Below are 26,460 nucleotides of genomic sequence, written 5' to 3'. Positions count from 1 at the left end.
ATGGTCATAACTCCATTACCGTCCAAAACCGGACACATGTTTATATGAACTTTTTTGATCACAAAGACCTAGGAAATTACCTCCTGCAGTTATGCCCTAAAGTCGTGAAACACCCTGTATAAGATAATACAGGTCTAGGTACGTAGTGAAAGTATAAATTCCAGAATCATACCAAACCCAAATTTGTTTTCATGTACATCTCCTGAGGAACCATATAACAGCACACAGATAATTTGTGAGATTATAAGTTCTCATACTAGCGGCTATGAAAATGAATCCTCTGGTATGCAAAGCTGCATAGCCTAGTAGACTGTCACCTAAAGACCTATCAGACTAAGCAGCGTGACAGCCCATAAGACAGTAATCCTTGCAGGTAATTTATTAGTTTCATAGAAGACATAACTGATTATTCCAGAACATCATGAATTCTGACTACTGGGCAACAGTTTACTGGCCTTGGTCTAAGCTGTACTTTCCAGCTGGTAGAAGCTTATCATTATAAGCAGTAATACTTAACAAAATATAGAAGGACCTTTACTGAAGAAGCCTAATTTACAGAAATGTTCGTATGTTAAAAACACCCACTCCTGTAAGTCACTTCAGTAAGGAGATATCTTTTAGAACTTCAAAGAATAATGTTTTGTGTTGCCAAATGTGAACAAAAACAACCCAGTGGGATAAATGAAACATTAAGTATTATTATCTTTCCAAAACAGCAGCACATTAGTGCTTAAATTTAGCGATAAGAGGGCATAAAATGTTCAAAATATAACTGTGTATGACAGTGCAACATTATTGAACTTGTTGACTATGAAGCATTGTGAAACATTAAAATGCCTTGCCAATCATGTCTTCAAAGTATAATCTAGCAGCCACTACAGTGGAAAAATGACGCACATTAACATGAGACTTCAGAATAATTTAGAATATTTACCAAAACTATTCTCCATATATGTCTGCATTAGAATGTAATTTAAGTTTACTTTACAATAAAAATTAGCCGGGTAGACTGTCTCATGGTTCATACAACTTGAGTAGTGCTATCATTTGTCCCTATCTCAGCTGTTATCATCCTTACAAGAGTCCATTTTAGTGACGTGGAAATCAATTAGCAAAGGAAAGTTCAGAACAGCACTAAAAAGTTCCCTTCTCTCTGTGTCTTATGATTTCCAACGTTCCCCCCAGATTTGGACTACCATCTGCACATACTAATGCCTACATGTGGAACAAACAGTGCATGTCTTGTGTAATTCGCATTAAATATAATTGACTCTCATACATATATACACATATGTTTACCCTACATTTTAATATCATATGCTTAGCTCTATATCCAACTATTAATTTATATACATAAATATTTATTATATTTAATGTATTCAGGTATATGAAACTACTCTTAGCAATTAGACTTGACCATATTCAATATACAGTAAAAATTAATTACATGATAATTAAGATTGTGGGGCAATTAATGGTAAAAACTGCAAATGACAATATGCAAACAGCATTATCAGCACATTAAAAAATGTAAATACATACTGTCAGTATGAGATTATGTACATATTTCATGGTGTTTGTGGTCATATTTTGACGAAAAGAACGAGAACAAGTAACGTACTCAAGTTTTGAAAGGTAAGAACCTGCTGCACATAACTGCACACATGCCATAATCACACAAGGCAAGGGTAAGATTATTTCATAATATACAAATTCTCTTTGACAGAGTTTTGCTGATACATATGTGTATATGGAATGTTGATGATTATCTGAAAATAATTTTGCTGTTCTTCTTACAACATCAAAAATGTTAATCGTCTAGCAAAACTACCAAGAAAGCAGTTTATATATATATGTAATTTTCACTGTATATCCCATGCTATTTATGGTTGATGCTACTATATGCATTCAATATTATCAACTTGGAATGTGAATGTAACATCATAATGCAATGAGTAAAGACATAAAAGCTGTACTATGAAAGTCTATGAACAATATATTCAGCTGTGACCAAATCTTTGTTGAAGCAGGCTAAGTGAATCTTTATTTGATGACTTTACATTTCTGAAAATATATTTATGCACATCATTAACAATTGAAAATTAAATGTGAATATTCCATACGTGCCAAAATTATGTGTACTTACTTCACCAAATGACATATTTCTTCTAAACAAAAATCACATCAAATTATTATCCTAATACATTCCTGACATGTAACTTCCAACGCAAAATGACAGCAGACAACACAAGGAATGAACTGAATGGAGTAAGCTCTCTTCCACACATACTTCTATGCATAGTATGATATATTACAAACATAAACACATAAAAAGCTGAAAGACTTTCACTTTTGGGTCAAGAAAGAACTTGCAGCCAGTTACGTTAGTAGTGTTTGTATTGTATGACTAAGATTATTAACTAGTTTGTGTGCATGTGTGTGTGTGTGTGTGTGTGCATGCGTATGTGTGCTTTTTGGGGGGAGGGGCATGAGTAAATCTGTATCTTAATTGTTTTACAACAAACAGTATTTGTTCCTCTAATCTACCTTTACAGATGCTTATTTCCTAGACATCAGCACCTTATGTACAAGCTAGGCAAAGCAGAAACATACAGCAAACATCTAAGAGAAAATATACACTGTACATTAATGAGCGCTGTTTGTGGTGTAATTCTGACTTGTGTACATTGGATTTTATTTATAAGGAAAAGTCAGAGCTATGAAACACAATGCATAGACATTAGCAATAAATGAATTGTGGGAAAATGTAAAACTTATTGTAACTGTACAACCATACATACATTGTAAAGTTCAACTTCTGTACCAAGTTTTTGGAAAGAAATGGTTCATCACGGCTTAAAACTGAGTTACATTAAGATTGCACATTGACTGTGAATAGCACACTAATAACCATAAAATCTGCTGTATATTTCCAGTTGACTTTCCAGTCATTATTATATAATACATATTTTATAACATGCACTTTCCACAAGTTTGGTGTACCAGTGCTAACCATATGAAATGCAAATTTTACCTAAGATCTATATAATTCTATTTAGAATTACTGAAGGTAAAATAATTTATTATGCAGCAGCCATGATAAAGGATCATGTGACTGGTTACTTTCTTATAGATATGTTAAAATGTTGATTTTAATAAACTGTAAGAATAACTCTTTCATACCTTTTTGTTGTTACAGAAGTATAAGCTGTAATGAAAGATTACCAACAATACTAATACAGCATTCTATATGGGCTGGCTCAGTGCACAAAGGTTTAACAAGATGGAGTCTGTAACATTTTGGTAAAATGCCCACACATAACATTATATCCAAACACTGGTAATTCCATTCCCCAAAGTTCAGACATGCAAAGCACAGGGGGTGAAAAAAACTTTGCAACTTTTATTGGAGAAAGGCATACATGGTCTTCATTAAAATCCATATGATACGTGTCTGAAACATTATTCAATATGCAAATTCTCTTTAAATCTGCATTCACTGTATTAACAATTCATAACATTATGAACATAACATACAACAAAACACTCAAAATCAGTTCTCATAACAGAATGGGAGAGGTAACTACTGGTATTCTAGCAATTAATGTCTCATATTTTGAATGAAGGAAGTTAAAACTTTATATCTACATAACAGGAACACTAGCAAATATCTTGTTTTGGTTTTATCCATGTGCATGCTCTGATACAAAAATGTCCTGTAACGCACATAATCATCAGTTCTCTAACTTTAGGCCTATAAATGTCATGTCATGTAACTCATAACAACTGTACAATACTTTTACACACATATTTGTCAGTTACAGTAAGAGCTCTTTAATCACAACATTGTAATTTAAACTGTTATTATTATACATAGTAATAAAACATTAGCTAACAAACAATATATGCTGTACACCTGCATACTATTAAATATCAGTTAACATATATGACAAAATTATCAGATAGACCTGAAAAATACTCCAACCTTATAATCAGCAAAATAGTACGTAAATTACAAAGAGAAATTATGATTGTTTTGAATAAGTTCAGTCACTCAACAAAACAAGACTGGCTGCACAGACTACTTACAGATAATTACAGAGAAGTCTACTGAATACAAATGCATTATGGCAAACAGAAATGCAACCTGAAGACCCACACAAGAGGAATTAATATCACCCACAGAGGAACTTCTCTCTGTAGATGAAAAGTTTCCTTTCCAGTTTCTGAACCACACATTTTTAGGGGATATCTCTGATTTCTGCCACATCTCTTCTTGCATGCTTTTATTCACTTCAAACATATATCTGACTACCTTTCGGTTTCATTTAAACTGATTCTGATGGAGAAGGATGAAACTCTATTGCTGATTTTATATGATAATGCTTAAGCCACACACTTTCAACTAATCAAGAAATATTCAAAAGTTATATTCGGAAGACAAAATGTGGCTAACAGCACAAATTCCAGTAACATATCACTTGACACATACTACAAAACCCATGTTTGTAAGAACTTACACTTCCTAATACTGTGTTTAACAATTAACTATGCCATTAGAATGTCCAAATTTTGGAAACACAGCTGTAATTGCATTTACAAACTATTCACCTTTGATTCCACTCACACCTGAAGAGAGTTCCTTCATTCATCATTAACGCTATCCAATGTCATGAAGCTGCTTTCCTTAATGCTTACTGGATGTTCTGAATGAACCCTTCAATTCATTGACTGCTGCCTGAGCAGCAGCTTGTGCAGCGGCTTGACCGATGGCTTGCTGCATGCGTTGGGGGATCAGTGGCATCCCAATCCCCATTCCCATTCCTCCCTGGCCCTGGGATCGACTGCAGCACCGCAAACAATCAACAATCCAAGTTACAGACTGACTTATCTTCCTTTGACTCACAGTAAATGTTCACATTCCTAACTCAATCAGTATTCATGCCTACTTTCCACATGACATATTACAAGTAAAGCTATTGTTGTGCTCCATTAAGCATCAAACCATAAAGATATATGGGGGACTAGAAGCATAGCTCCACAAATTCTTGACCTCAACACTACAATGAAAGAACCAACAGCTTCACATTCTAGCCTCTGTCACCCAGGTAAGAGTACCCAGTATCATCTGGACAGGAGACTAGGTGGGCCTCGTATCCGGTCTGGACCCAGTGGCGAGAAAAATCACAGCCCCTGCTGGGAATGGAGCCCATCATCCACCCCTTAGCCAGTCACTTCACTGACCAACCAACCTTATACAAAATGAACGTACATTTCTACATGTTAATATTCAAAAGAACTGTATTTATTGAATTGAAATGGAGAACAATAATGTTCTCAGAACAGCTAATTTGGAAATAACTCCAAATATAATTTGATATCATGAATGTAAATGAACCTAACAACTGTCATTTCACTGCAGTAATTTACCAACGTAGCTTTTCTTTACCCACCCATCCCTACCAGTTTTTATCTGATACTGCATGATTTCATAAGTTCTGGAAATGAAGACCTTTTGCCCTTATTTCTGCCTGCTTTCAGATAAACATATATCTACACTGCAGTGAAACATGCGAGAAGTGTGAAAGAAATGAGAAGACCTTATTTTGTGAATGCAATGGACTCTATAATACTGTTTCTTCTACAATCTCCTTGTTTCTCCTCATATCTGCTACAACACAGACGAACAAACCAAAAAAAAAAAAAAGTAAATTCATAGTGTATACTGACCCACTCTAGAAATATATATGAATAAACCTTAATGTCTTGAAATAAGCAAAGGAAATATTTTAATTACACACAAGATATAAAGAAAAATAATTTATGAAAAATAAAACAACCAAATCCTCTCAATATTACTGCAACATCTGTGTCCTAAAGCAGTATCATCTTGTGACACACACATAACTGTTACTAACTTTCAGACTCCTTTTGTCACAAACTCTGCAAGCGGTACAAAAATCCATACAGAAGTTCTGTAAAATTCTTGTGCATTCCTGTGTTGCCTGTGCATGCCATTCACAACTACAATCTTTGTACAACAGTTCCGTCTTTGACTGACTTTTGCACAAAAAATATAAACAAGTGCACTAAGTGTTGCATAAGCATCCAATTCACAACTATAAACATTCATTCTTATATTACAATTTCCAAAGCATTACTTGACAGAAATGTGTTGGATCTAAGCCTGTACTGAGTTTCACACACTGAACAAGAATGTGTACCAAACTGAAAATTTCAATTTGGCAAATACATGTTGACTAGAGAGAATCAATTTACAAAAAGAGAACAAAAGCAGTTTGTAATGATGCAGAGAGCACCAAGTCTAAGACTGTGTAATACAGGGATGCCAACTGATTATGATAACAGGATAAATCCTAAGTTACAATTTCTGCATCTCTGTTATACAGCTATCTCATGTACTATATTTTCCCCTTTCATTCTCTTTTCACATTTAAGACAATACTTAAAATTCTGTACATACAAATATGACACAAGAACAGTGGCACTGATAACTACATACCAATTACCTGCCTGGTTTCACTGAAACTAGCATTACTTTTTACAAGCTGCTAAAATGTATCTATAATTGTTGCCGCTAGATACATGAACCTCACTCAACAACATGTCATTCTGTAATACAAATTTTGAACATGGAAATAATTTTACTGCGATTAACATTCAATCCATTCCTTCCTATATTTGCAGAAGAGATTTATTAAATCATAAAAAAAAAATCCCATATTCTGTATTTCCCTTAAATAAGAAGATATCTTATAATGGGAACAGAAGGAAAAATTCCAATATCCCTTTATTCAGCATTACAATTTAACCAGCATACCAAGACAATGACAGCAAGATGATTCTAAACTCATGTGCTTTAACCCATTTTGTACTAATAATGAGCCTGACATACTGGCACAGTGAAACACCAAAGAGCTACTTCACCAGTTCAACTAGACCTTTTTGAGACACTTTTAGTGTTTTAGGCATTTAAGCATGATTCCAAGACCATGAAGTATGTTACTTAAAGAAAGTCTCATGGGCCAAAAAGTAGTAGTCAAAACTTTATTAAATGTCAATTTCCTTACACAGAATACTCCAGATTATCCATGATAATGAAAGGGAAGAGACATAAATAACAGAAAACAGAGATAATGTAGGTTTCAGGAGTCATCAGAAGACGATGGTGATTGTTGAATATAAATAATCACAGATGTATGCACGGTCTGATTTGTTCAATGATCCCGAAAACCATAAGACTTGTGGACAAACTGTACCGAACATAAAATGAGTTGTTTAATTTGTCTCTACAAATGTTGTTTGGAACATTTTTCATTCCACGAAATGTTTCACACATCACACACAGAAAATATCTGGCTCTCCAAGCACTGTAGTTGTTAAATTGTCTGATCTAAATGGAAGTTAAAATTGCTCAATAATTCTTCACACAATTCTCCAATATCATGAATTCTGACCACTGGTTCTTGAGTTTCCATGATGCATACAGACAGACAGACAGAATGAGTGAGCTTCACAGGCACACCATAGGGTAGCTCACATGTCCAAAAGATGCAGAGATAAGCCACAAACCAGTTAATACAGAGTATAGTATGTGCTTAACATTAGAAAAAGAGGGTTGTGACAGAATCTCCAGCAAGAAAATTCACTAGAATGAACATTAAGCACCATGAATGAAAAAGTCCACATGCTCAGACATGTTAAATGCTCCATTTTCTCATATTTTCTTTCTTATTTCCTAAATTTTATAGTTTATTTTCAATAAACTGACATTACAAACTGTCATAACTGTAAGAGATAAAGAGGACCACATGGAGTAATTTAAGCTCCTGCTCTTCTTGCAGTATGCCTTTAAGAAATTACTTCAGTTTCACTGTTAAAAGGAGTTCCTTCATGCATTTCTGTGTAGCAACTCTCATTAGCGCAACAGTGCCATTTCTTTCAAGTCTATTTCCCTTGTCTGCTTTTCTTTATTTTGTGGTTTTGTTACACATAGTATATTAATACTAACACTTTGACAATCGCAGATGACAGCTCATGCTGGTGGATTTATATATTATTTGCCAACACAGTGCCTGCCACTTCACAGTAACACGGTTACTTCATATACCAGTTTTTAGAAATGCTCTCTTCTAAATATTGCACAATCTTCACTAAAGTAATTTACTCTGATATAGGAATGTAGCTTATGCTAAACTATCATTGCAATTGTGCAGCATAAAGTTGTTATGGTTGGAAATATGAGGGATTAAGTTCAGGGTTGAATTTGATAGTGGTTTTTCCATGGCCTGTGTGTGCTGTCTTGACAACTTGTGCTGTCTGCATGAGGCCTGATTATATATATTTTTTGGACCAAAGACATATGATGGGAAGTCATCATGAATTTGTAATGTGTGACATGTTTTATATCCAGCCCTACTGGCAGATGATTGGATCCACGAAGTGAAAATAAATGTAAATGTAAACATAACCAATAAACGTTATTTTATACATATATGTGTATCCATCAACAATATTTCAGTGTAATATAACTACAAAGCTCTCCATAACACTAGTGCCCTCATTCATAAAGCATTTTAAATAATGCTGAAATAAAGAAATGAACCACCAGTCAAACACTATAATCCTTGGCACAGAGATACAGTATATGTATGTAAGTAGCAGCAACAGTAACATTCTGAAATGGAGTTATCAGAGACAATGTCACTATCAGATTGAAAACTTTCATGTCTTAAGAAGCAATATACAGAATGTAATACAGTTTCACATTAAGATTCACAGATTTAACTTGCTGGCTGTGTATCATGTGTGTGAAAACAACAGACATATTAGTTTACAGAGATGTGTTAGGATGTTAGCGTGTCAAGTCTCATGCAGTTACTGTCGCCGCCTGAAAGAGAAACATGCCATGTTTCACTTCAAGCAGAGACAAACATGTAACACACACATACCCCCATAAGCTGTGCATGAAAAGTAATTCAGTTCCCATAAGCTCAACTTTACATGTGAATAAGCCTCAGAAACAAGCACAGAGAAGAGCACCAATGTGGCTATAGAAACATTTCCTTTCACGCTTAGGCCAATACTTCACAACACAAAAACTGCGTGAAACTTCATTAGTATATTTTCTACTGCTATCAACCAAAACAAGACAACAAAACCCAACACTATTATTTTCTGCAGAATTCAGATATAAGTGTATGCTTCAAACAAATAAGCACTGATTTAGACAAAAGCAAGTACTGTACACCATGTAGACTAAGCCTGAAATCAATATGGTTCCTCGAAACTGATAACAGGTAATTCTGGCCTGATACTCCAGTACACAATACTAGTGGAAGAATGATGTAACCTCATGATTCAGTTTAATGCTCCGCAATAAATACTAATTATGAAATACCCAAGACTACCTTTCACATTACATTCCCATCTCTTTGAATATAGATTGATAACAGACAACGCACAAAATTATCTGAAGTATAGAATACTACAGATACAAAATTAATTTTAGTTCCCAAATAAGGAATAAAAGTACGTCACATGCAAGCACTGCACAAGACGATGACTGAGTGTACAAGGTTGGGCAAATAAGTCAACATTAACTTTTTAAAAGGTTATTTTATGAGCTGCAGATATTAGCAACCTAGAATTTTTCAAAGTAATCTCCCTCCAGTTTTTACAATGTTCCCAGTGCTTTGGCCATTGTTCAAAACAGTTTTTAGAATTAGATTCTATAGGGTTCTGACGATGGTGGATGACACACAGAATTGCTGGGTTTTTGGACTTTCTCCATCATCCAGATTCTAGGTAATAGAGGACACTCTAGGTAACAGATGACACAACATTTCGGAAACTGGATCTGTTTCTGTCTTCAGGTGAAGACAGAGACAGATCAAGTTTCCAAAACATCGTGTCATCTATTACAGTGTCCTGATCAAGTTTCCAAAATGTCATGTCCTTTATTACCTAGAATCCGGACGATGGAGAAAGCCCAAAAACCCAGTAATTCTGTGAGTTTCTAAAATTCTGAACAGAAATTTCTGTCAAAATGTTTTTCATGGATGATCTAATGTCTTCAATGTCTGATAAATGCTTTCCTTTCAGCACATGCTTGAGTTTTGGAAACTGCCAGAGGTCAGATGGAACCAAGTCAGGAGAGTATGACAGATGATACATGGCAGAGATGCCTTTTCCTCCTAAAAACTTGAACACATGCAGCAAAAAATGCACTGGCATGTTGGCATGGTGAAGAATCAATAAGTGATCTCTCCACAACTCTCCTCACTACTCCTCAAGGCATCAATAAAACTTTTTAACACCTCCACATTGAATGTCTGACTGACAGTGTTTCCTTCATGTACAAATTCAAAGTGGATGATACCCCTGATGTCAAAAAGCAGCTCAACATTGTTTTGATCTTGGATTTTACCATCTATAGCTTCTTTGGCCTGAGGGAATTCTTCAATCCCTATTCCATGGACTGGTGTATGGCCAGTGGGTGATTTCTGTTGTTTACTACAAAATTTCACATTTACTCTCTGTTCCACCATATGCTCCATTTCCACATCTGGGCAAAGCTGATGTCACACAGTAATCTAACAAGCTACTGTTAAACAAATACTGAACACAGCTTATCCATACTTTCATGTGAGCTCTTTCTTGTTCCACCACTTAACATTCCAAGTAACAATGCTGCCAGATCACCCAGAATGAAATAAAAAATTGGTCTCAAAACTTATTTGCCTGGCTTTGTATACAGTAATTCAACAGCCCTATACTACGTAAAACCACCCAAATTTTCCTTGCAACAAAAAGTCATGGATATACTGCAGTTAGAATAGCCATACATGAACTAAAGGCTATGCGCAGACCTATACAGGCTTCCACTGCACTGAAAATATAAATCCACCAAAAGAATTGCAAATTAAACTTTAACTTCCACTGTATTGTGTGCTGGGCATGGCTGTTCCACAGTCATTGTTCACATCATTTGATAAGTACTCCAACCTATCAAAATTCACTGACCTTGCCATAAAAAATAAAATGGGACGAGACATTTGCCCATTACTTTATTATCCAAAATTAATTATAATTTAATACAGTGTTTATTAAACAAAGATCAGGAAATACAAATTAATGGATCTGTCACATTGATGATAAAATGAAAGTAACATTCTACAATAATTTTGTAATAATCTCTATGCAATATTACCTAAAGAGTGTATAATTTCATTATTAACGTGCCAATAGCTTTATTTAGTCACCCACAACTTGAATGAAGAAAAGAGATAATAAAAAGTATAGTTAAATGGAGAAAAATCTCACGAACAGAAGCAGATCCAAAGATAATGATGCAAAATGAAGACTTATGGAAATACAATGTAGCATGGTCTTGAACCATTGAAGTGTTCTGCTGAAGCATCACTAACAAAATCATGGTCAACATAAAAGATGCACCCAAAAACATACCACTTCTATATCTACTAGCAACAGTTCTGGAAGTAAAACCTGCAAGATTATCTCTGCATTTTCAACTTCACCAGGTCACCGCAATATCAGCCCCATTCAGCTTACAGCAGATTCTGTTCCTTCATGTGACATATCTTCAAATCATTTTTCTAAGAAAATTGCGTTTTTCTCCCTATTTCCTTCCTACTGTTCAAGTCAGTACCTTCAAAATTCCTGGTACTATCCTAAATAGCTCATTATCTTTACATTCCAATTGCTTCCAAAATCTCTTAACACAAATCTCATGCAAATGTCCTTTCTTATCTGTACCAACTTAAGTCATATTACCTTACGACTTATTAGTCTGTTAAAATCAGCACTTTTCTCCCTGTATATATGCATATAATTATATTTCACATGTTCATTATATAAATCAGTAACCATACTTACACTTTCAATTGTATCTTGTATGAACCAGCCTTCCAAGTACACACAAGGTCATATGTTCAACACAAAAGTAGGATGTTTATTTTCATAAATCAATCTAATATCGAAGGGACAGAATATCAGTATACCTCATGAGACCTAATGTGCAACAAACCTTCCAACAAATATATTTTTGTGAAGCAGTGTATCAAGTGCTGAAGCGAATGTCCTCATTTGCCAGCCCACAAGTTCATCATGTATCACCCAGTCATTAAAATATTTTTTTTTTGGTATCATCATTGTACTTGCAGTACCATCGTCTTCCCATTGGATGCCTTCATTTAACACATAAATTTGATTCGAACATTGCATCTACAGTAAGTTTTCTAGGTGGCCGCGCCATAGCTCAAGCGGTTAGTCGCTGGCTTCCCACCACGGCAGCCCAGGTTCGATCCTAGGACTGGGCAAGTGGGATTTGTGGTAGACAAAGTGGCGGTGGGGCAGGTTTTCTCTGAGTACTTCGGTTTCCCCTGTCAATCTTCATTCCACCAAATTCTCCATCATCATAATCACCCAGGGCAGGCTACAATAGGCCAATCAGTAGCCAGCATGCTGAGTGGACCCAGTTGGACTCCACCCCCACTAAGCAAATTAAAAAAAAAATTAATTAAGTTTTCTAGACAATACAGCCTTAAAGTGAACTGTAATGCTGTAGAATTTCGGCAAGGGTTTTTGTAACTTTTAGGTATTAAGTTATTTTGGGTTCACCTTAGAGAAGTTAGACGAAGGGTAATGTTTGTAGTACAATGCGGAAGAGCAACGTCAGTAGAAATTTGTCGCATTGACTTACCCCCAGTCACACCCTCTATTTCCCCGTTCTCCCGTACCTCCCTGTGTTATCGGGACTGGGAACTCACAGCCAAGAGGTAGTTAACGAGTCAAGTACCAAGTGCTTAGCCTTGCAACTGGCCATTCCCCAAGGGCGCAACGACATGGATGGCGGAAGAGGTGGAGAGATTCCTCCACGCCCTCTTCACGCCATAACATAGGGTGACAGCGGTGGGGTACCTCCTCGCCCCCCTGTCACCACGGTGTAACATGAACGTATGTATTATGGATCAATCAACTCAAATACATGTCACTTTAACTCCTGCTACCACATTTGATCTGCATGATAAGCAGCCATTCTTCATGTTATTTCCTGTATCAAAGTTTCATATGTGAGATACATGCTGGAACAAGTATTCATGTATGATACCCATATGAAGTGTTTCTGCAAGAAAAGTGAGACAACTTCAGCATAAATTTCAGCCAGCGACAGTTCCACACAGAGGAAATATTTACAGAAGTGCAAACAAATTAAGGCAATCGGGGGCATTATTGGACAAACAAAATTGACATAAAATGAAAAAGCTAAATAGTTCCGTTCAGTGTGACTGGGTAAGGTTTTCTTATTTCAATTATTCACTTATTATTATTTCAATTATTTCAATTATTTAAACATTCCATAGTTATGGAATTTAGTATGTAACTTGTAGCAAAAATAAAGATAGTATTCACAGTAACTGAAACTGCCTCTTCTTTAAAAACAGAAAAACATTACTGCAGCATTAAGATGCAAAATGTCCTCGATAATTAAATATGTGAGTAGAACCTCAACATGTATCACATCTGCAACTTCAAAACTGAAAATACAATTTTTTAAAATGAACATTACCCTTCACTTCTTATGTGAACATGCTTATATACATATCATTTCCTGCCATATGAAATTTAGAAATCACCCACAAGGTAAAATGATATTTATCCTTCTGGATTTCACAAACATTAATTGGTCTCTGCTTGTGTATCCATTATGGAACATAATTATACATGCAAAGGCTTCAACAATGCTAAACACTAATGCACAACACAATTCCCATAGTAAAGGGAACCAACATGTTTAATCAGAAACAGCACTATCATTTTTGACACTGTCCATCATCTGAAGTGTTTTCAAACATGAAATTACGGCAGAAATTTCCGCCCCTTCCAAGAATCGAACCCTGGTCACCAAACACATTGCCAGTCATTATATTGAGGGAACTATACTGGCTCTTACGTGGCAACTGCTGCAGAGTTCAAATGGAGAGACTATGAGAAAAACTAATGTGAGAAAAATGGATAAATGCAAAGTGTATATTGATGGCACATATGTATGTTATTCAAAGTCCTAGTCAACTCAAGCTGACCAGTATGGAAAATAAAAGTGGTTCAGACATTTATTTTGTAATTATCTTTATACATATATACTAACTCCCTCGGTGTCTCCACCTTATCATGGTGAGGGGGTTTGAGTATGGCAAGGACCCTGAGAGCTTTACCAGCGGCAGCATAGCTACTGGCAGGGCCTCCCTTGCTGGACAGGTCAAAGGGTAGGCATCAAACAAAGAGAGACACCAAAAACCAAAAACCAAAAACCGATGCCGGAAGCAGCGTCATCAGCAGCGACTTGAAGCACAGAGCAAATGATCCTCGAGATGGTTCAAGTTCGTATAGCAACAGGCGTCACCAGAGTGGTTTGAACGGCTGTTTTACTGCAAAGTGGAAAGCAAACGGAAAAACTACCACATTATCACTTTTCCTGGATAGTCTCTTTCCAAAAACAGAGATACCATGTATGCGAGATGTTTCCTCTGGAGAAAAAAACAAACCGGAGGGGCAGATAGAAGTGCCCAGAAGATGAGGAAGAAGACATAAGAAGATGCTGGAGGACCTTGGGTACAGAAGAGGATATTTTAATTGAAGGAGAAAGCTTGAGATCTCATTACGTGGAGGAACTGTTTTGGAAGAGACTGTGGACCTGTCGTCTGACAGATTACTGATGAATATATACTAAGAGACAAACATTTCCTATCAGACCTTGTATGATTCTTGTGAAGACTGTCCATATCAAGCAATACAGTACGTACAATATAAAGTCTGTCTACTCACGAAGGTATGAGTGGTGGTGGCAGACCCGCAGATTGTGGTCGCCCTGGCAATGAAGGTGGCATACGCTGACTCATATCAGGTCCTGGGCGATTAGGAATAGCAGGGGCAGGACGTCCAGTAGCTGGAGGTGGAGGAGGTGCTCGAGACCCAGGAGCTGTAACAGGTTGTATAGGCATCCCTCGGCGTGGACCACCTGGTGAGGGTGGAGACAACCTACAAGGAAGAGGGAGCAATTATAGAGAGGCATATCTTCTTCTCACAGTATGATGGGTGTATTCACTCTGAACTCCTCAGCTCTTTCACTGTGGAAGTATCTGAAAATGTACTGATCTAAAAGAGATGAGTTGTAGAATGAAGGATATTATATAACAAATTAATTCATAAAATATTATTGTGCAACCATATTAGGTCATGATGGGCTGTACATGTACTGCAAACAAAGGAAAGAAGAGCAAACGGAATTTTTGTGGTGAAACATCTTTCACAGTGACCATTTGGAAGACTGTGGAGGACAATAGAGGTAATATACAAGTAGTTATGGACACAACAGGCAACTGCACTTTAAGTAGCATTAAAAATGTGTTTCATTTACACATTACGTCTGTCTGCTGTCAAAATATATGCACTAGAAACTGATCTGACAACAGCTACGTGGCAAGGAAATAACAGGGGCTTGGACAATGCCTTCAATGACACGAACTTAACATATAATGTAGGATATGTTATTATACCAGTTATTTTCTCAAAATCAATCACTTTTAAATAAATATTCCATAAGACAAAAGATGCATATTTTACAGATCACTTAAATATGAATTCAAGACATTTTTCTCTGAGGTGAATATTCAAGGAATATACAAGATGTGTATTCAGGCCTTAAAACAACTTCAAGGGAATGAAATTCATAAACATTAATATAACAGAAATGTCAATTGAGGCTTGGGGTCCTCACAGCAGTGAATAGGAGGATTACAGTTTTGTAGGTTGTGATGCTGTGTAGTTTGGTTGATAGGTACCTCATTTAAGAGGACCCTGACACCTCCATCTTCATGGCACAAGGCAAAGCCTGAAGGTTCTTCCACAACATTCATACCTATCTAGCAATTATACAGTGTTACATGCCAGAGATGCCACCACACACAACACACACACAAAACCTGAAAAGATAAGTTCATGTTTCCACTTAAACAGATATGAAGTGAATGAAACTTAACACAATACAAAACATAGAACAGATGTGCATAATGTTCAAGTATTATTAAAATCTGTCAAATACCTTAATTTCAGCCCTAATGAATAAAACCAGCTGCACAGCATGGGTACTGCTACTAGTGGGCAGATGGATTCAATAAAACTAATAGTTCCTTACTTATTTTGCAACCTTTCCCAACAATGTATGTTATATAAAGAGGTTGTGATTGAACTAGCTCAAAATCTGTCCAACAATATGCATAACGGTATACTTTTTAGAACCTCTTAAAATTAAGTGATATGCACTCAGCATGAAATGTTACAATGTATTTAAAATGAGAACTGCATATGACTTTTGGAACATATTTTCAAAAATGCAAAACCCTTCACTGACAGCATGTGCTGAATGTTCTTTTTTATGTCCTAAAATATTTCAATGATATAGACAGCTTTGATTTTTTAAAAAAATGCTCAAAAGCATAATTATCATTTATAACCCGCTCTGTATGCTGAAATTCCAACACAGTTGCAATTCCTTCATTGCTGATGTTTTCCCAGTCTGGGATGGCATTCTGGTCTTTGTTTGAAAGACAGCATAAAATACGTTTCTTGTGCTAATGTCTCACAGACAGACTCTTTACAAATAAGTTGAAATAGTCTTTTTCAACAAATCTAAAATGATCCCTTGTGTGATGCAGATGAAGAAACTATTAGTGTTATGGCAAATCCAGAGCTCAATACTGACCCTGATGATGAGATGGATTTGGAAAACAAAGGAGAAACTGTGAATGAAGAATCAAGCAACAGAAAGTCAGAAAGTGAGAGTCAGAATTAAACAACTGGCATGAGTACTGGTGGGTGGAAAGAAGTGACATTGGGCAACAAGAAACACAAGGAATTCACATGCACTAAGAATGCAGGGCCACAATTTAACTTCTGCAAAATGCAGAACCCATGGATTATTTTAGTTTATTTTTCAATGATGAGCTTTTGAATAAGTGTTATAGAAACAAAGAGATATGCGAAAGACAAAATTGCAAAACTTCAGCTAAGCATGAGGTTCATTTGGAATAGGTGGTGTAATATCTCAGTTGCGAAATGAAAGCGAGCTCTTGCTGAAAATCTGAAAATCTAGTAGGTGATGTGTGCAACCCAAGAAAGAGGTCACATCCAGGAACAGCAGAGATTATAAGACTGAATACAGCGCCTCAATCCCCTTACCATTATGACATGAAGAAACACAAAGACAACATTGTGTGCAGCAACAGAAAGATCAAGGGAGCCAGAAAAGAAATATTTCTATTGTCAGACTTGCATAAATCAACCTGCCAAGTGTCCTGCAGAATAAGCTTCACACTCTCAAAAACTTCAAAAGCTTTAGTGTAGGTCCCATAGTTTCTTGGATTTTACTGTTTGTGTACACAGAAGATTAAGTGACAGTTATAAGAAGAGAGGAATATGCATATACTTTGTACTAGAGAATAGTGAAGCAACACTGCCTCTCTTCACAAACCTGATGTCATACACACCTACAAAGTGGAGAATTTGTCTTCTTGTACTGTCCTTCTAAGCACGCTTTTTACTTTCTTCACTTTATGCCTCTGCTGCACCAAATTTTCAAGCACAACAGTTCACTTAGTGACTCTGCGGGCATTTAAATCACCTTCATGTTCTGGCTGGAGATATTTCTATTAATGCGATGACTGGAAAGGGTTAAAAAGTAAAGGAAAGGTAAACCTATCCCTGTGACAGGCCGCGAAGGCCCATAGGGTTGAGAGACATTGAGGGTCCCACATTATCTAGACAATCAGCTCAAAGATGGCAGTAAAGTTGTCGGCCTTAAGAGCCGGCAGCACCTTACTCCTCAGGAAAATTATTTAATTAATTCCTGGTACTCATTTCTGTTAGAGGCTGAGTCAACCCCAGGGCCATAGTGCAGCTGGAAGGATTAGGTCAATTGAAAAAATCCAATGACCTCATCAGTACTTGAACCCATGAGCTTCCAGCTTGTAGCATAGTGCCTCAACCAACTACACTACCACGTGCCCCTGATTGTAAAGGGTTAACATATAAAAAAGATTAAAAACTAAGAACTTTTTTCTACACTACGCAACATTTCATTACAAGGAGACAATTACCTTGGATTGTCCAACCCTGAAGCTAGCCAGTCATTTTTAACAGGTGGGGGAACTGGAGTTGATACTGTAGCCATTGATACATCACCAATTATGTGAAGGGCCTCCTTACATGCATGGTACATCCGTAGCATCTCCTCGCGTTTCAGAGCCTCTTCTGGGCTCTCTTCCATCATCTGTGCCTGTTCCAAGAAACAAAAGTTATATACAGATATACACACTATATAATGTTACTTTAGAAATCAAAAGGACTAACCAAAAAACTTCCATAACAATTTTTTTTTATAATAAAACAGTCTTTTTGCACACACACTTCCATGTTTAATGCAACTCTGTTTACAATTACTACTTTATTCAGAATAATATTAGATTAAAATTAAACTGCTACATGTTTCGGCCATACTTGGCCATCCTCAGGCAGCTGTTCAGTTGTTGAAACTGCTACACTGCATTAGTTCTGAAGTTAAAATATTCCAGTGTTATTCCAGTTTCGTTGTTCACTCATCAAAATACACTTGCTTCAGAACATCACGCTTTAGCTTTTCATGCACATGTTTTTTGTGTTGTTTTGTATAGCCCTGTGAATATCAATGTGGTGTTACCATTGTTATATTTATTGCCCCATTAGTATGTATGTTCCCATGCAGTTGCTCTAACTGAATTTATGTCAAATTATTATTATATAATAATAAAGTGACATATAATACACTTATACTATCACAGTCAATAAGTTCGTAGAATGGCCGCAAAGCGTCATTGCAGTGCACTACAGCGGATAGGTTGAGGCACAATATGATGCCCTGTCAGTTCATCTCTCGTCACATCAAGAGGCAGTTGTGTGCAGTGTAAGTAGAACTACAACCTCTATTGTGAACTGCAGTTAAATGCAAGTGGCAGAAATCGAAAATGTGGCAGTTTAAACAACGGCAAACATCAAGTTCTGCCAAAAACTAGGCAAATCCCCTAGCGAAACATTTGGCATAGGAAGAATTGGCTGTTGCTACATGACAACGCCCCTGCACATTGCTCTGTTCTTGTCCAAGAGGAACTGACAAGGCAACAGGTCACCGTTTTGCCACACCCTCCGTCCTCACCTGATCTCGCACCATGCGATTTCTTTCTCTTTCACCGCTTGCAAGCAAAGCTACGTGGTCATAGATTTCAGTAGTCAGAGGAGGTGGTCCAAGCCACAAAAGATGCCATACAGGAATTTCCTGCCAATATGTTTCAGCAATGTTTCTGGCAGCTATAGCAACGTTGGCAGACTTGCACAGCGGCCAACGGCTACTATTTTGAGCATTACCCATACATTATACAATAACATGCTTGTGAACGGCATAAAAGTCATGAAGTTCAAATGGATTACCTGAGTTAAAAGTGTCCAATTTACAACAGAACAGAACAAAATCCAAAATCCACTAAACTACTGGCCAATTATGAAAAATCCTGTTTAAAAAAAAAGTGTACTTAACCATACAATAAATCTTAGTGGTGTAGTGTAACCGACCACCTCTGTGGTCTAGTGGTCAGATTTCCTGGCTACAGATCCAGAGGTGTGGGTTTGATTCTCGGCACTACCAGATTTTATAATGGGCCTGGAAGAGGGTCCACTCAGCCTCACAAGGATAAATGAGTAGCAATTTCAAGGAAATAGCGGCTCCAGTCTAGAAAACTGAAGTTAACGGCAGTGGGAATTCATTGTGCTGACCACGCGAGGCCCGCTATTCACTAAAGTTGGCACTAACTTCGCCAACAAGCAGCGGTCACTTGGTCAGTATAACTCACTTGCAGACTAAAACCATGGAGTTTGTTTTGTTTGTTTGGTAGTGTAACCAGCACTTCCACCAAATCAGGGGGTAAATGAATTACCCTTACCTGGTCTCCTGAAGCATATAGGTGTGCCAGAAGTTCACCATTGATGAAGTCCTTCGCATTATTAATGATAAGCATCATGATTGTCTTTGGTACAAGGTCACGAGTGGTCTTGGTAACAATCTTCATGTAAGAGTCAACAAGATTACGTATTGTTTCCACTTGACGTTCTAGTTGTGGGTCCATTGATGAACTACTTTCACTACCACCCTGGAGAAATTAAGAGAAACATCAGCTTACCAATATATTCATTTTATTTTAACAATATCTACTAATATAAATTGTGTATACAGGCACTAACAATAAGACGTACTGCAAATACATTTATCACTAGGTGTCAGTAAAATCCTATGAAATTACAGTCATGCATAGAAAATGTTAATTACAAAAACATACCAATATAAAATATGGCGTTATTTTCAAATAAATAAATGACGACTACATTGGTTCACCAAATACATCACTAAAATTTCAGTTTTTTCAATATACTCATGAAGATCCTAAGCACTGTTACTTTCAGTGCAAGTAGACATAGTTGAAACACAAAAACTAAATGAACAACTTCTGCTCATCTATGCCAACCATCACGAAAATAATGGTATTTTCTTCTAACAAAGTATGCCTGAAAAGATTTTAAAGAAAAGAGTCATACTGACATGACTCCAGCTTTTGTAAAACTGTGAACAAATGTACATATTTTGGTGTGATATAAATAAACTATTAAGATGTTATCTGGGCTGCACAGTCCGTGGCAGAATCGTCTATCAAGGGATTATGGTCCTCAACAACATATGTGAAGATTAGAAAAACACTCATGACACACAAATTCCTTGGTCAGGATCCAAACCCACACCTCACTATTTGCCTAGCCCAAGATCATATGCACCCATGGGCACTGGAATTGGTTTCAACAGATATGTATTTATAAACATAAAACATACTCAAGACTGAAGAAACAGCACATAAATTAAATGTGCCATAAATTGTAATAATTTTATTGATGGATTGACATTATGTGAATCAAGAATTCTCATAAATTTTTTAAAAACTGAGTTTGCAGGTTCTTCCCCCCCCCCTCCCATGTTACATGTACATTAGTTTCAAATCATGCAATAAACATCAAGAATTCTCAAGAAAACCTTAAAAGCTGAGCTTGCAAGTTCATTTTTCTGCTACACAGATACTTCTTTGAAATCATGCAATAAATATAACCTGGGATCGGATTAACTTCTTTACATATAAAAACAAGTGACACTCAATACAGAAGATGTTTAAGACAGAAATAACTGCAAAAATCTAAGTGGATATATGCATACAGAAACCTGGAAGAATCAGAGCCCCAAGTAAATCTTGACAATACAATGGAAGTAATATTCAGGACCATTCTTGAACGACTCAGAAAAATCAAAGCCCCAAAAAGTGATAAAATATCAGTAATCAGTAAAGAAAATAATGCTCTCAACAAACAATTTCTACATAAAATCACCTCAATAAGCTTAAAATTTATTTTCAGTTCAAATGGTTGAAATGTAAATTAAACCCACCAAAATTCAATACATCAACACAGTTTGTTGCATAACCTGCACCTAATGTGAATTATATGTACATGATCTAAATGTACTATATTTTCTTGAACATATCAAATAATGTAATGACTCTGGTCTTAGTATGCAATACTATGGAAATAGTTTTCCCACTTTTTCAGCAGCAATTAATAACAACTCTAATATAACAATTTCAAAATTACTAACTACAGTAAACTCCCGATTATTTGCATGTATGGGGAATGGAATTTGATAGTCAGATGAAACTGACAGAAGCCCAATACAGCACAGCCTAATAAACAAGCCAGTATAGCAGCATCAGACAGCTTATAAAGTACTAAACATACAGTGAAAGAGAAGAACAATAAAAATTCATGGGTGAAAGGTTTGCATACACTGTAATGGATCACAAATTCAACTAGCCCCTACTGTAATAGCACCTGCATGAGGGAGGACAAAGGACATCACTGCTAGTGGCAGACTGGAGAACCACAACATGAGTGAACATATGCGCATAGCAAGTAACTTTATAAAAATGCTACATTTTCTTTTAAATTTCTGCTGACTGCAAGAGAATTATGGATGCCTGGATACTGAAATATCAGGAGTTTACTGTAATACATCGAACTAAAGCATGTTTTAATACACTATTGTCTATCTAAAATAATATTCATATTTATATGTGCTATTTACACTATACTATTAATTCAATGCTGCAAGTACTATGAAGGCTTGTTATCAGGCTGAAACATCAAAACATGCTACAGTGTAAGCAAGCATTTCCTTTGCAGTGAGAGTACAGAACAGGAAACACACAGTTACAACTACAGTTGAATAATTCTTGTCCTTAATTGTACAAAAGAATAAACAAATTAAGAAATGAACGCATAGCATAAAAACTGTGGCACCCTTGTTCCCTTATCTTTAATTGTCTCAAAAGAAAGACTTATGGAATAAGTGTATTGGGGATTTCATTTTCCTCCACAAGTGTTATTCATAACATTTGTATTCCATTAAATAAGAGGGTCATACTGAAAGTCATGAGCAACAACTTTTTGTAAAGTAACATGCTTTATTATTGACAAACCAAATACACCACCTCAATCTACAGACCTTTCTTTATTTTTCCACATAATCGCCACTTCTTTGTACACATTTCTCCCACCGTTCAGGGAGTTGGAAAATTCCCCTTCTGTAAAATTCCGTTCCAGCCATCTGAAGACACTGACGCACTGCTTTCTGAATTGCCTCCCTTGTCTCAAAACGTTGTCCACGCAGCTGATCCTTCACAAATCCAAAAAGATGGTAGTCGGAGGGTGCCAGATCAGGGCTATAGGAGGAGTGTGGAAGAACTTCCCACCCCATCTTTGCAATTGCTTCCAATGTGAGACAAGTGGCGTGGGGGCGAGCATTGTCATGCAGGATGATGATGTTTTGTCCCAGACGTTTTATCGCACAATGCACGACGGAGCTTGTGCAGCGTCTGGACATAACGAATAGCACTGATGGTTTGCCCAGGTTCCAGGAATTCGGCCAGAATAAACCCCTCTGCATCCGAGGAGACTGTGCCCATCACCTTCGCAGCTGATGGCACTGTCCTTGCCTTCTTTTTTGATGGAGAATGCAAATGGTGCCATTCCATACTATGCCGTTTCGTTTCAGGCTCGAAATGGTGAAACCAGCTTTCATCACCTGTCACAATACAGAGCAAAAAATCATCGCCTTCATGTTGATATCTCTGCAGCTGTTGAGGTTATGGCTTTCCACTGACCTCTGTGGTCTTCGGTCAGTAACCGTGGGACCCAGCGAGCACAAACTTTCCTATAGCCCAAGCTTTCAATCATCTCCTGTACTGCACTGTACCCTATTCCAAGTTTTCAGGCTATTGTGTCCATAGTCACATGCCTGTCATCTTGAATGATCTCATCCACTCTTTCCTTGTTGCATTCAGTTGAGGCTGCTCGAGGATGACCACTCCGAGGCTCATCTTCGATGCTGGTGTTCCCATCTTTAAAATGTTTCACCCATTTTTGAACACTGCTCGCACCCATGCACACACTTCCATAGGCACGCTGAAGTCTCTGGTGAATTTCTGCAGCAGGGATTTCCTCTTTCACAAGAAATTCGATGACAGCGCGCTGGTGAAACGACATATCGTTGTCGGCCATTTTGTTAGGAGTGATACTCGTCATGTGATGCAAGCTATTGACATCACAAGACACTCAAGGTTAACACAACAGCTGGTTCCACCTACCACCATACTCTCTTTCATCTGCTGTTTCCAGGTTGCATGCAAAAGAAAGTTGCTCATGACTTTCGGTATGACCTACATAGTTTTGCACATTATGCACACAGGTCCTAATGTAAAGCCTCTGTTACTACCACCCAAATTTAAACAAAATTGGAATGCGTTAACAGATTTTGGTAAAAGTCACCAATGACTACTTTAATAAAAATTGATTCAGTGGTTCCAAGTCATCACAAAGAAGGGCCCACACAAAATTTTGTGAAGCCTATGGCATTATTGAGATAATAAACTGGCCCTTTATTTATTCATTTCTCAAACACAGTACATAGGTAGTAATGTTACAAGCAAAAATACAAATAAAATAAATAAAACTACATTTTAATGGAAATTCAAGTTCTGAGGTCCAAGGAACACATATTTACTGTTTTCACTGGTATAGTGGACCTACCTATAAATGGGTGAGACAGACAAAAAGACCATTCTGAGGTAAGTCTACATGTGTCTTAACACCTTACAAACATCAGAGCTTATGATACCCTGTCCAAACTGATCATTAGTAATGCAATTCTTACATATTTCAGTATAGATCCATCTATAAATTACAATTTAACTGCAAAATTGTTCTCATGTTGCTCTCCTGTCTACAACAATTTTGAAATGGACTCACCCAATCCGTCAGTAAAAATAACTGCCTACATATGATGCACAAGAACCCTACTGGGGCCCAAACTGTACTGTGATTTTCAGCATAAAAGAGAAGGGGAACTACAATTTTACTATTCTCATTGTCAGCCTTATTCATATATGAGACACAAAGTAGTTATCTATAACACTGCTTTCATTATCCATTATGGAACTCTTAACAAAAAGTTTACTTTGTGAGTTATAACTTTGCAGTATTTTTTGTTCACACTATGTTTTCAATTCAGAAATCACAGACACATTACAATAGTGGATTTAGATTTATAAACAATTCATGCAAACATGAAAATTTGAACTAAAGAACTGAAATATAGAACAAGTTTGATTCTTGAATCAGCACAATCATGTGCTGGATGCAAGGAATTTGACTCAGTACACACAGTGCTGCTGGTTATAAGACTTGGTGAAAAATGACAAGGTGTAATATCAAATACAATGTGTTGGATTAGTCGTACTAATTTTAGGGAACTTCCCCAGCATTTGCCAATAAATTTCAATTTCAGAACACTTATTCTCAGGATTTGTTGTTATACATATAAAATCTCCTGAGCACATTCTATGTTAATAGGACTTGTGCATCTCAACTTTTCACATTATAAATTACTGCATGAATCATAACTGAGATGGCTGTTGAGATCCCATAAATACGTTCAACTTATGAGTCTTACTAGCCTTGCAAAAAAAAAGCAGTAGCAGTGCAGTTGTTCAAGGAAATATGAGTGACTTAAAGTTGAAAAATTACCCCCTTCAAAGGATTTTACCCACAATCCATTAGTATGTAAGTTTCTGTTATAAACAGAGGAATAATAATCAAGGTCTAAGGACCTACAACAAAAGATTAAACTAATCCAAGAGAACCCAAAATGCAGTGAATTTCACAGCCAAGAAACAATACTTTTCTGACTTCCATCTCTGTGTCTATTACTCCAGAGAATAACAATGGTCACAAAATTATTCACTTTAAAGTTCTTTTACATTTTCATAACCTTTAGAGACCAATGGTTTTTAACCAAAAGTCATCCAAATGACAGATAAAAGATAAAAAAAATTACAAAGACACAGCAAAACAAGTACAATTAAACCTCCAAATAACAAATTTATTGGATCCTAAGTTTTCCATTTTGTTACACATATTTCCTCTACAAAAGTATTCTAACCTGTACAAATGGCTCAACAGGACCAAGAATATTTATTTTATATAATCTGCTGCAAGACAAACGTTTTAATGCACCATGTTTCTACAACATAGTAATCATGCAGGAAGAGACTAAATTTTCTATAAGACATACCATAACTTCAGTATTTTCAAGCATTAGATTTATTTCATGACTCCCAAGGCATATGCTGGGGTGCCAAATGCTATCTCAATGAGTACATAGGTGCATCATGCGACACTACTTGAAGTTGATTTATAGTCTTCAACATAATACTGATAAAAAGAAAACCTCGCACTTTCACAAACCTCGTATCCCTCCTGCAAGATTGAGATTGATTAAAAAAACACAAAAGAGTATGTCAGCTTCTTTGAAAACAGATGGTAACATACTGCAACAATGATTTATATTCATACATTTCTTGGTCTGCATTAATTTCTACTGTACATAATGATTCGTCATGTTTCACACAGAAACTGCCTTCTAAAAGAAGCTATCGAAGGAAAGATAGATGGGCGGATAGAAGTGACAAGAAGACAAGGAAGAAGACGTAAGAAGATGCTGGATGACCTTGGGGACAGAAGAGGATACTGTCATTTGAAGGAGAAAGCTCTAGATCGCATTAAGTGGAGGAATTGTTTTGAAAGAGACTGTGGACCTGTCGTCTTGACAGATTACTGATGATGATGATGATGTACATAATGAGATAAAACATTCAGACCCAAGGTACTGTTTTTGGGATCCTT

General features: G+C 36.6%; 1 protein-coding gene across 1 annotated transcript in view; it reads right to left on the bottom strand.

Moving 5' to 3' along the window:
• Positions 1–253: 253 nt before the first annotated feature.
• Positions 254–26,460, bottom strand: part of LOC111870635 (dynamin) — a 65,840-nt gene continuing 39,633 nt past the window's right edge. Inside the window, exons 13-17 of the mRNA XM_033753935.1 lie at positions 26,023–26,034; positions 20,070–20,276; positions 18,198–18,376; positions 14,869–15,081; positions 254–4,844 (exon numbers count right to left, since the gene is read on the bottom strand). Of these exons, the coding sequence (XP_033609826.1) occupies positions 4,688–4,844; positions 14,869–15,081; positions 18,198–18,376; positions 20,070–20,276; positions 26,023–26,034 (768 nt within the window). The 3' untranslated portion in view covers positions 254–4,687. The remainder of the gene's footprint in view (positions 4,845–14,868; positions 15,082–18,197; positions 18,377–20,069; positions 20,277–26,022; positions 26,035–26,460) is intronic.

Source organism: Cryptotermes secundus, unplaced genomic scaffold (assembly GCF_002891405.2).
Source record: "Cryptotermes secundus unplaced genomic scaffold, Csec_1.0 scaffold529, whole genome shotgun sequence".
Classification (NCBI taxonomy): Eukaryota; Metazoa; Arthropoda; class Insecta; order Blattodea; family Kalotermitidae; genus Cryptotermes; species Cryptotermes secundus.
This window is presented reverse-complemented; position numbering and strand designations above follow the sequence as displayed.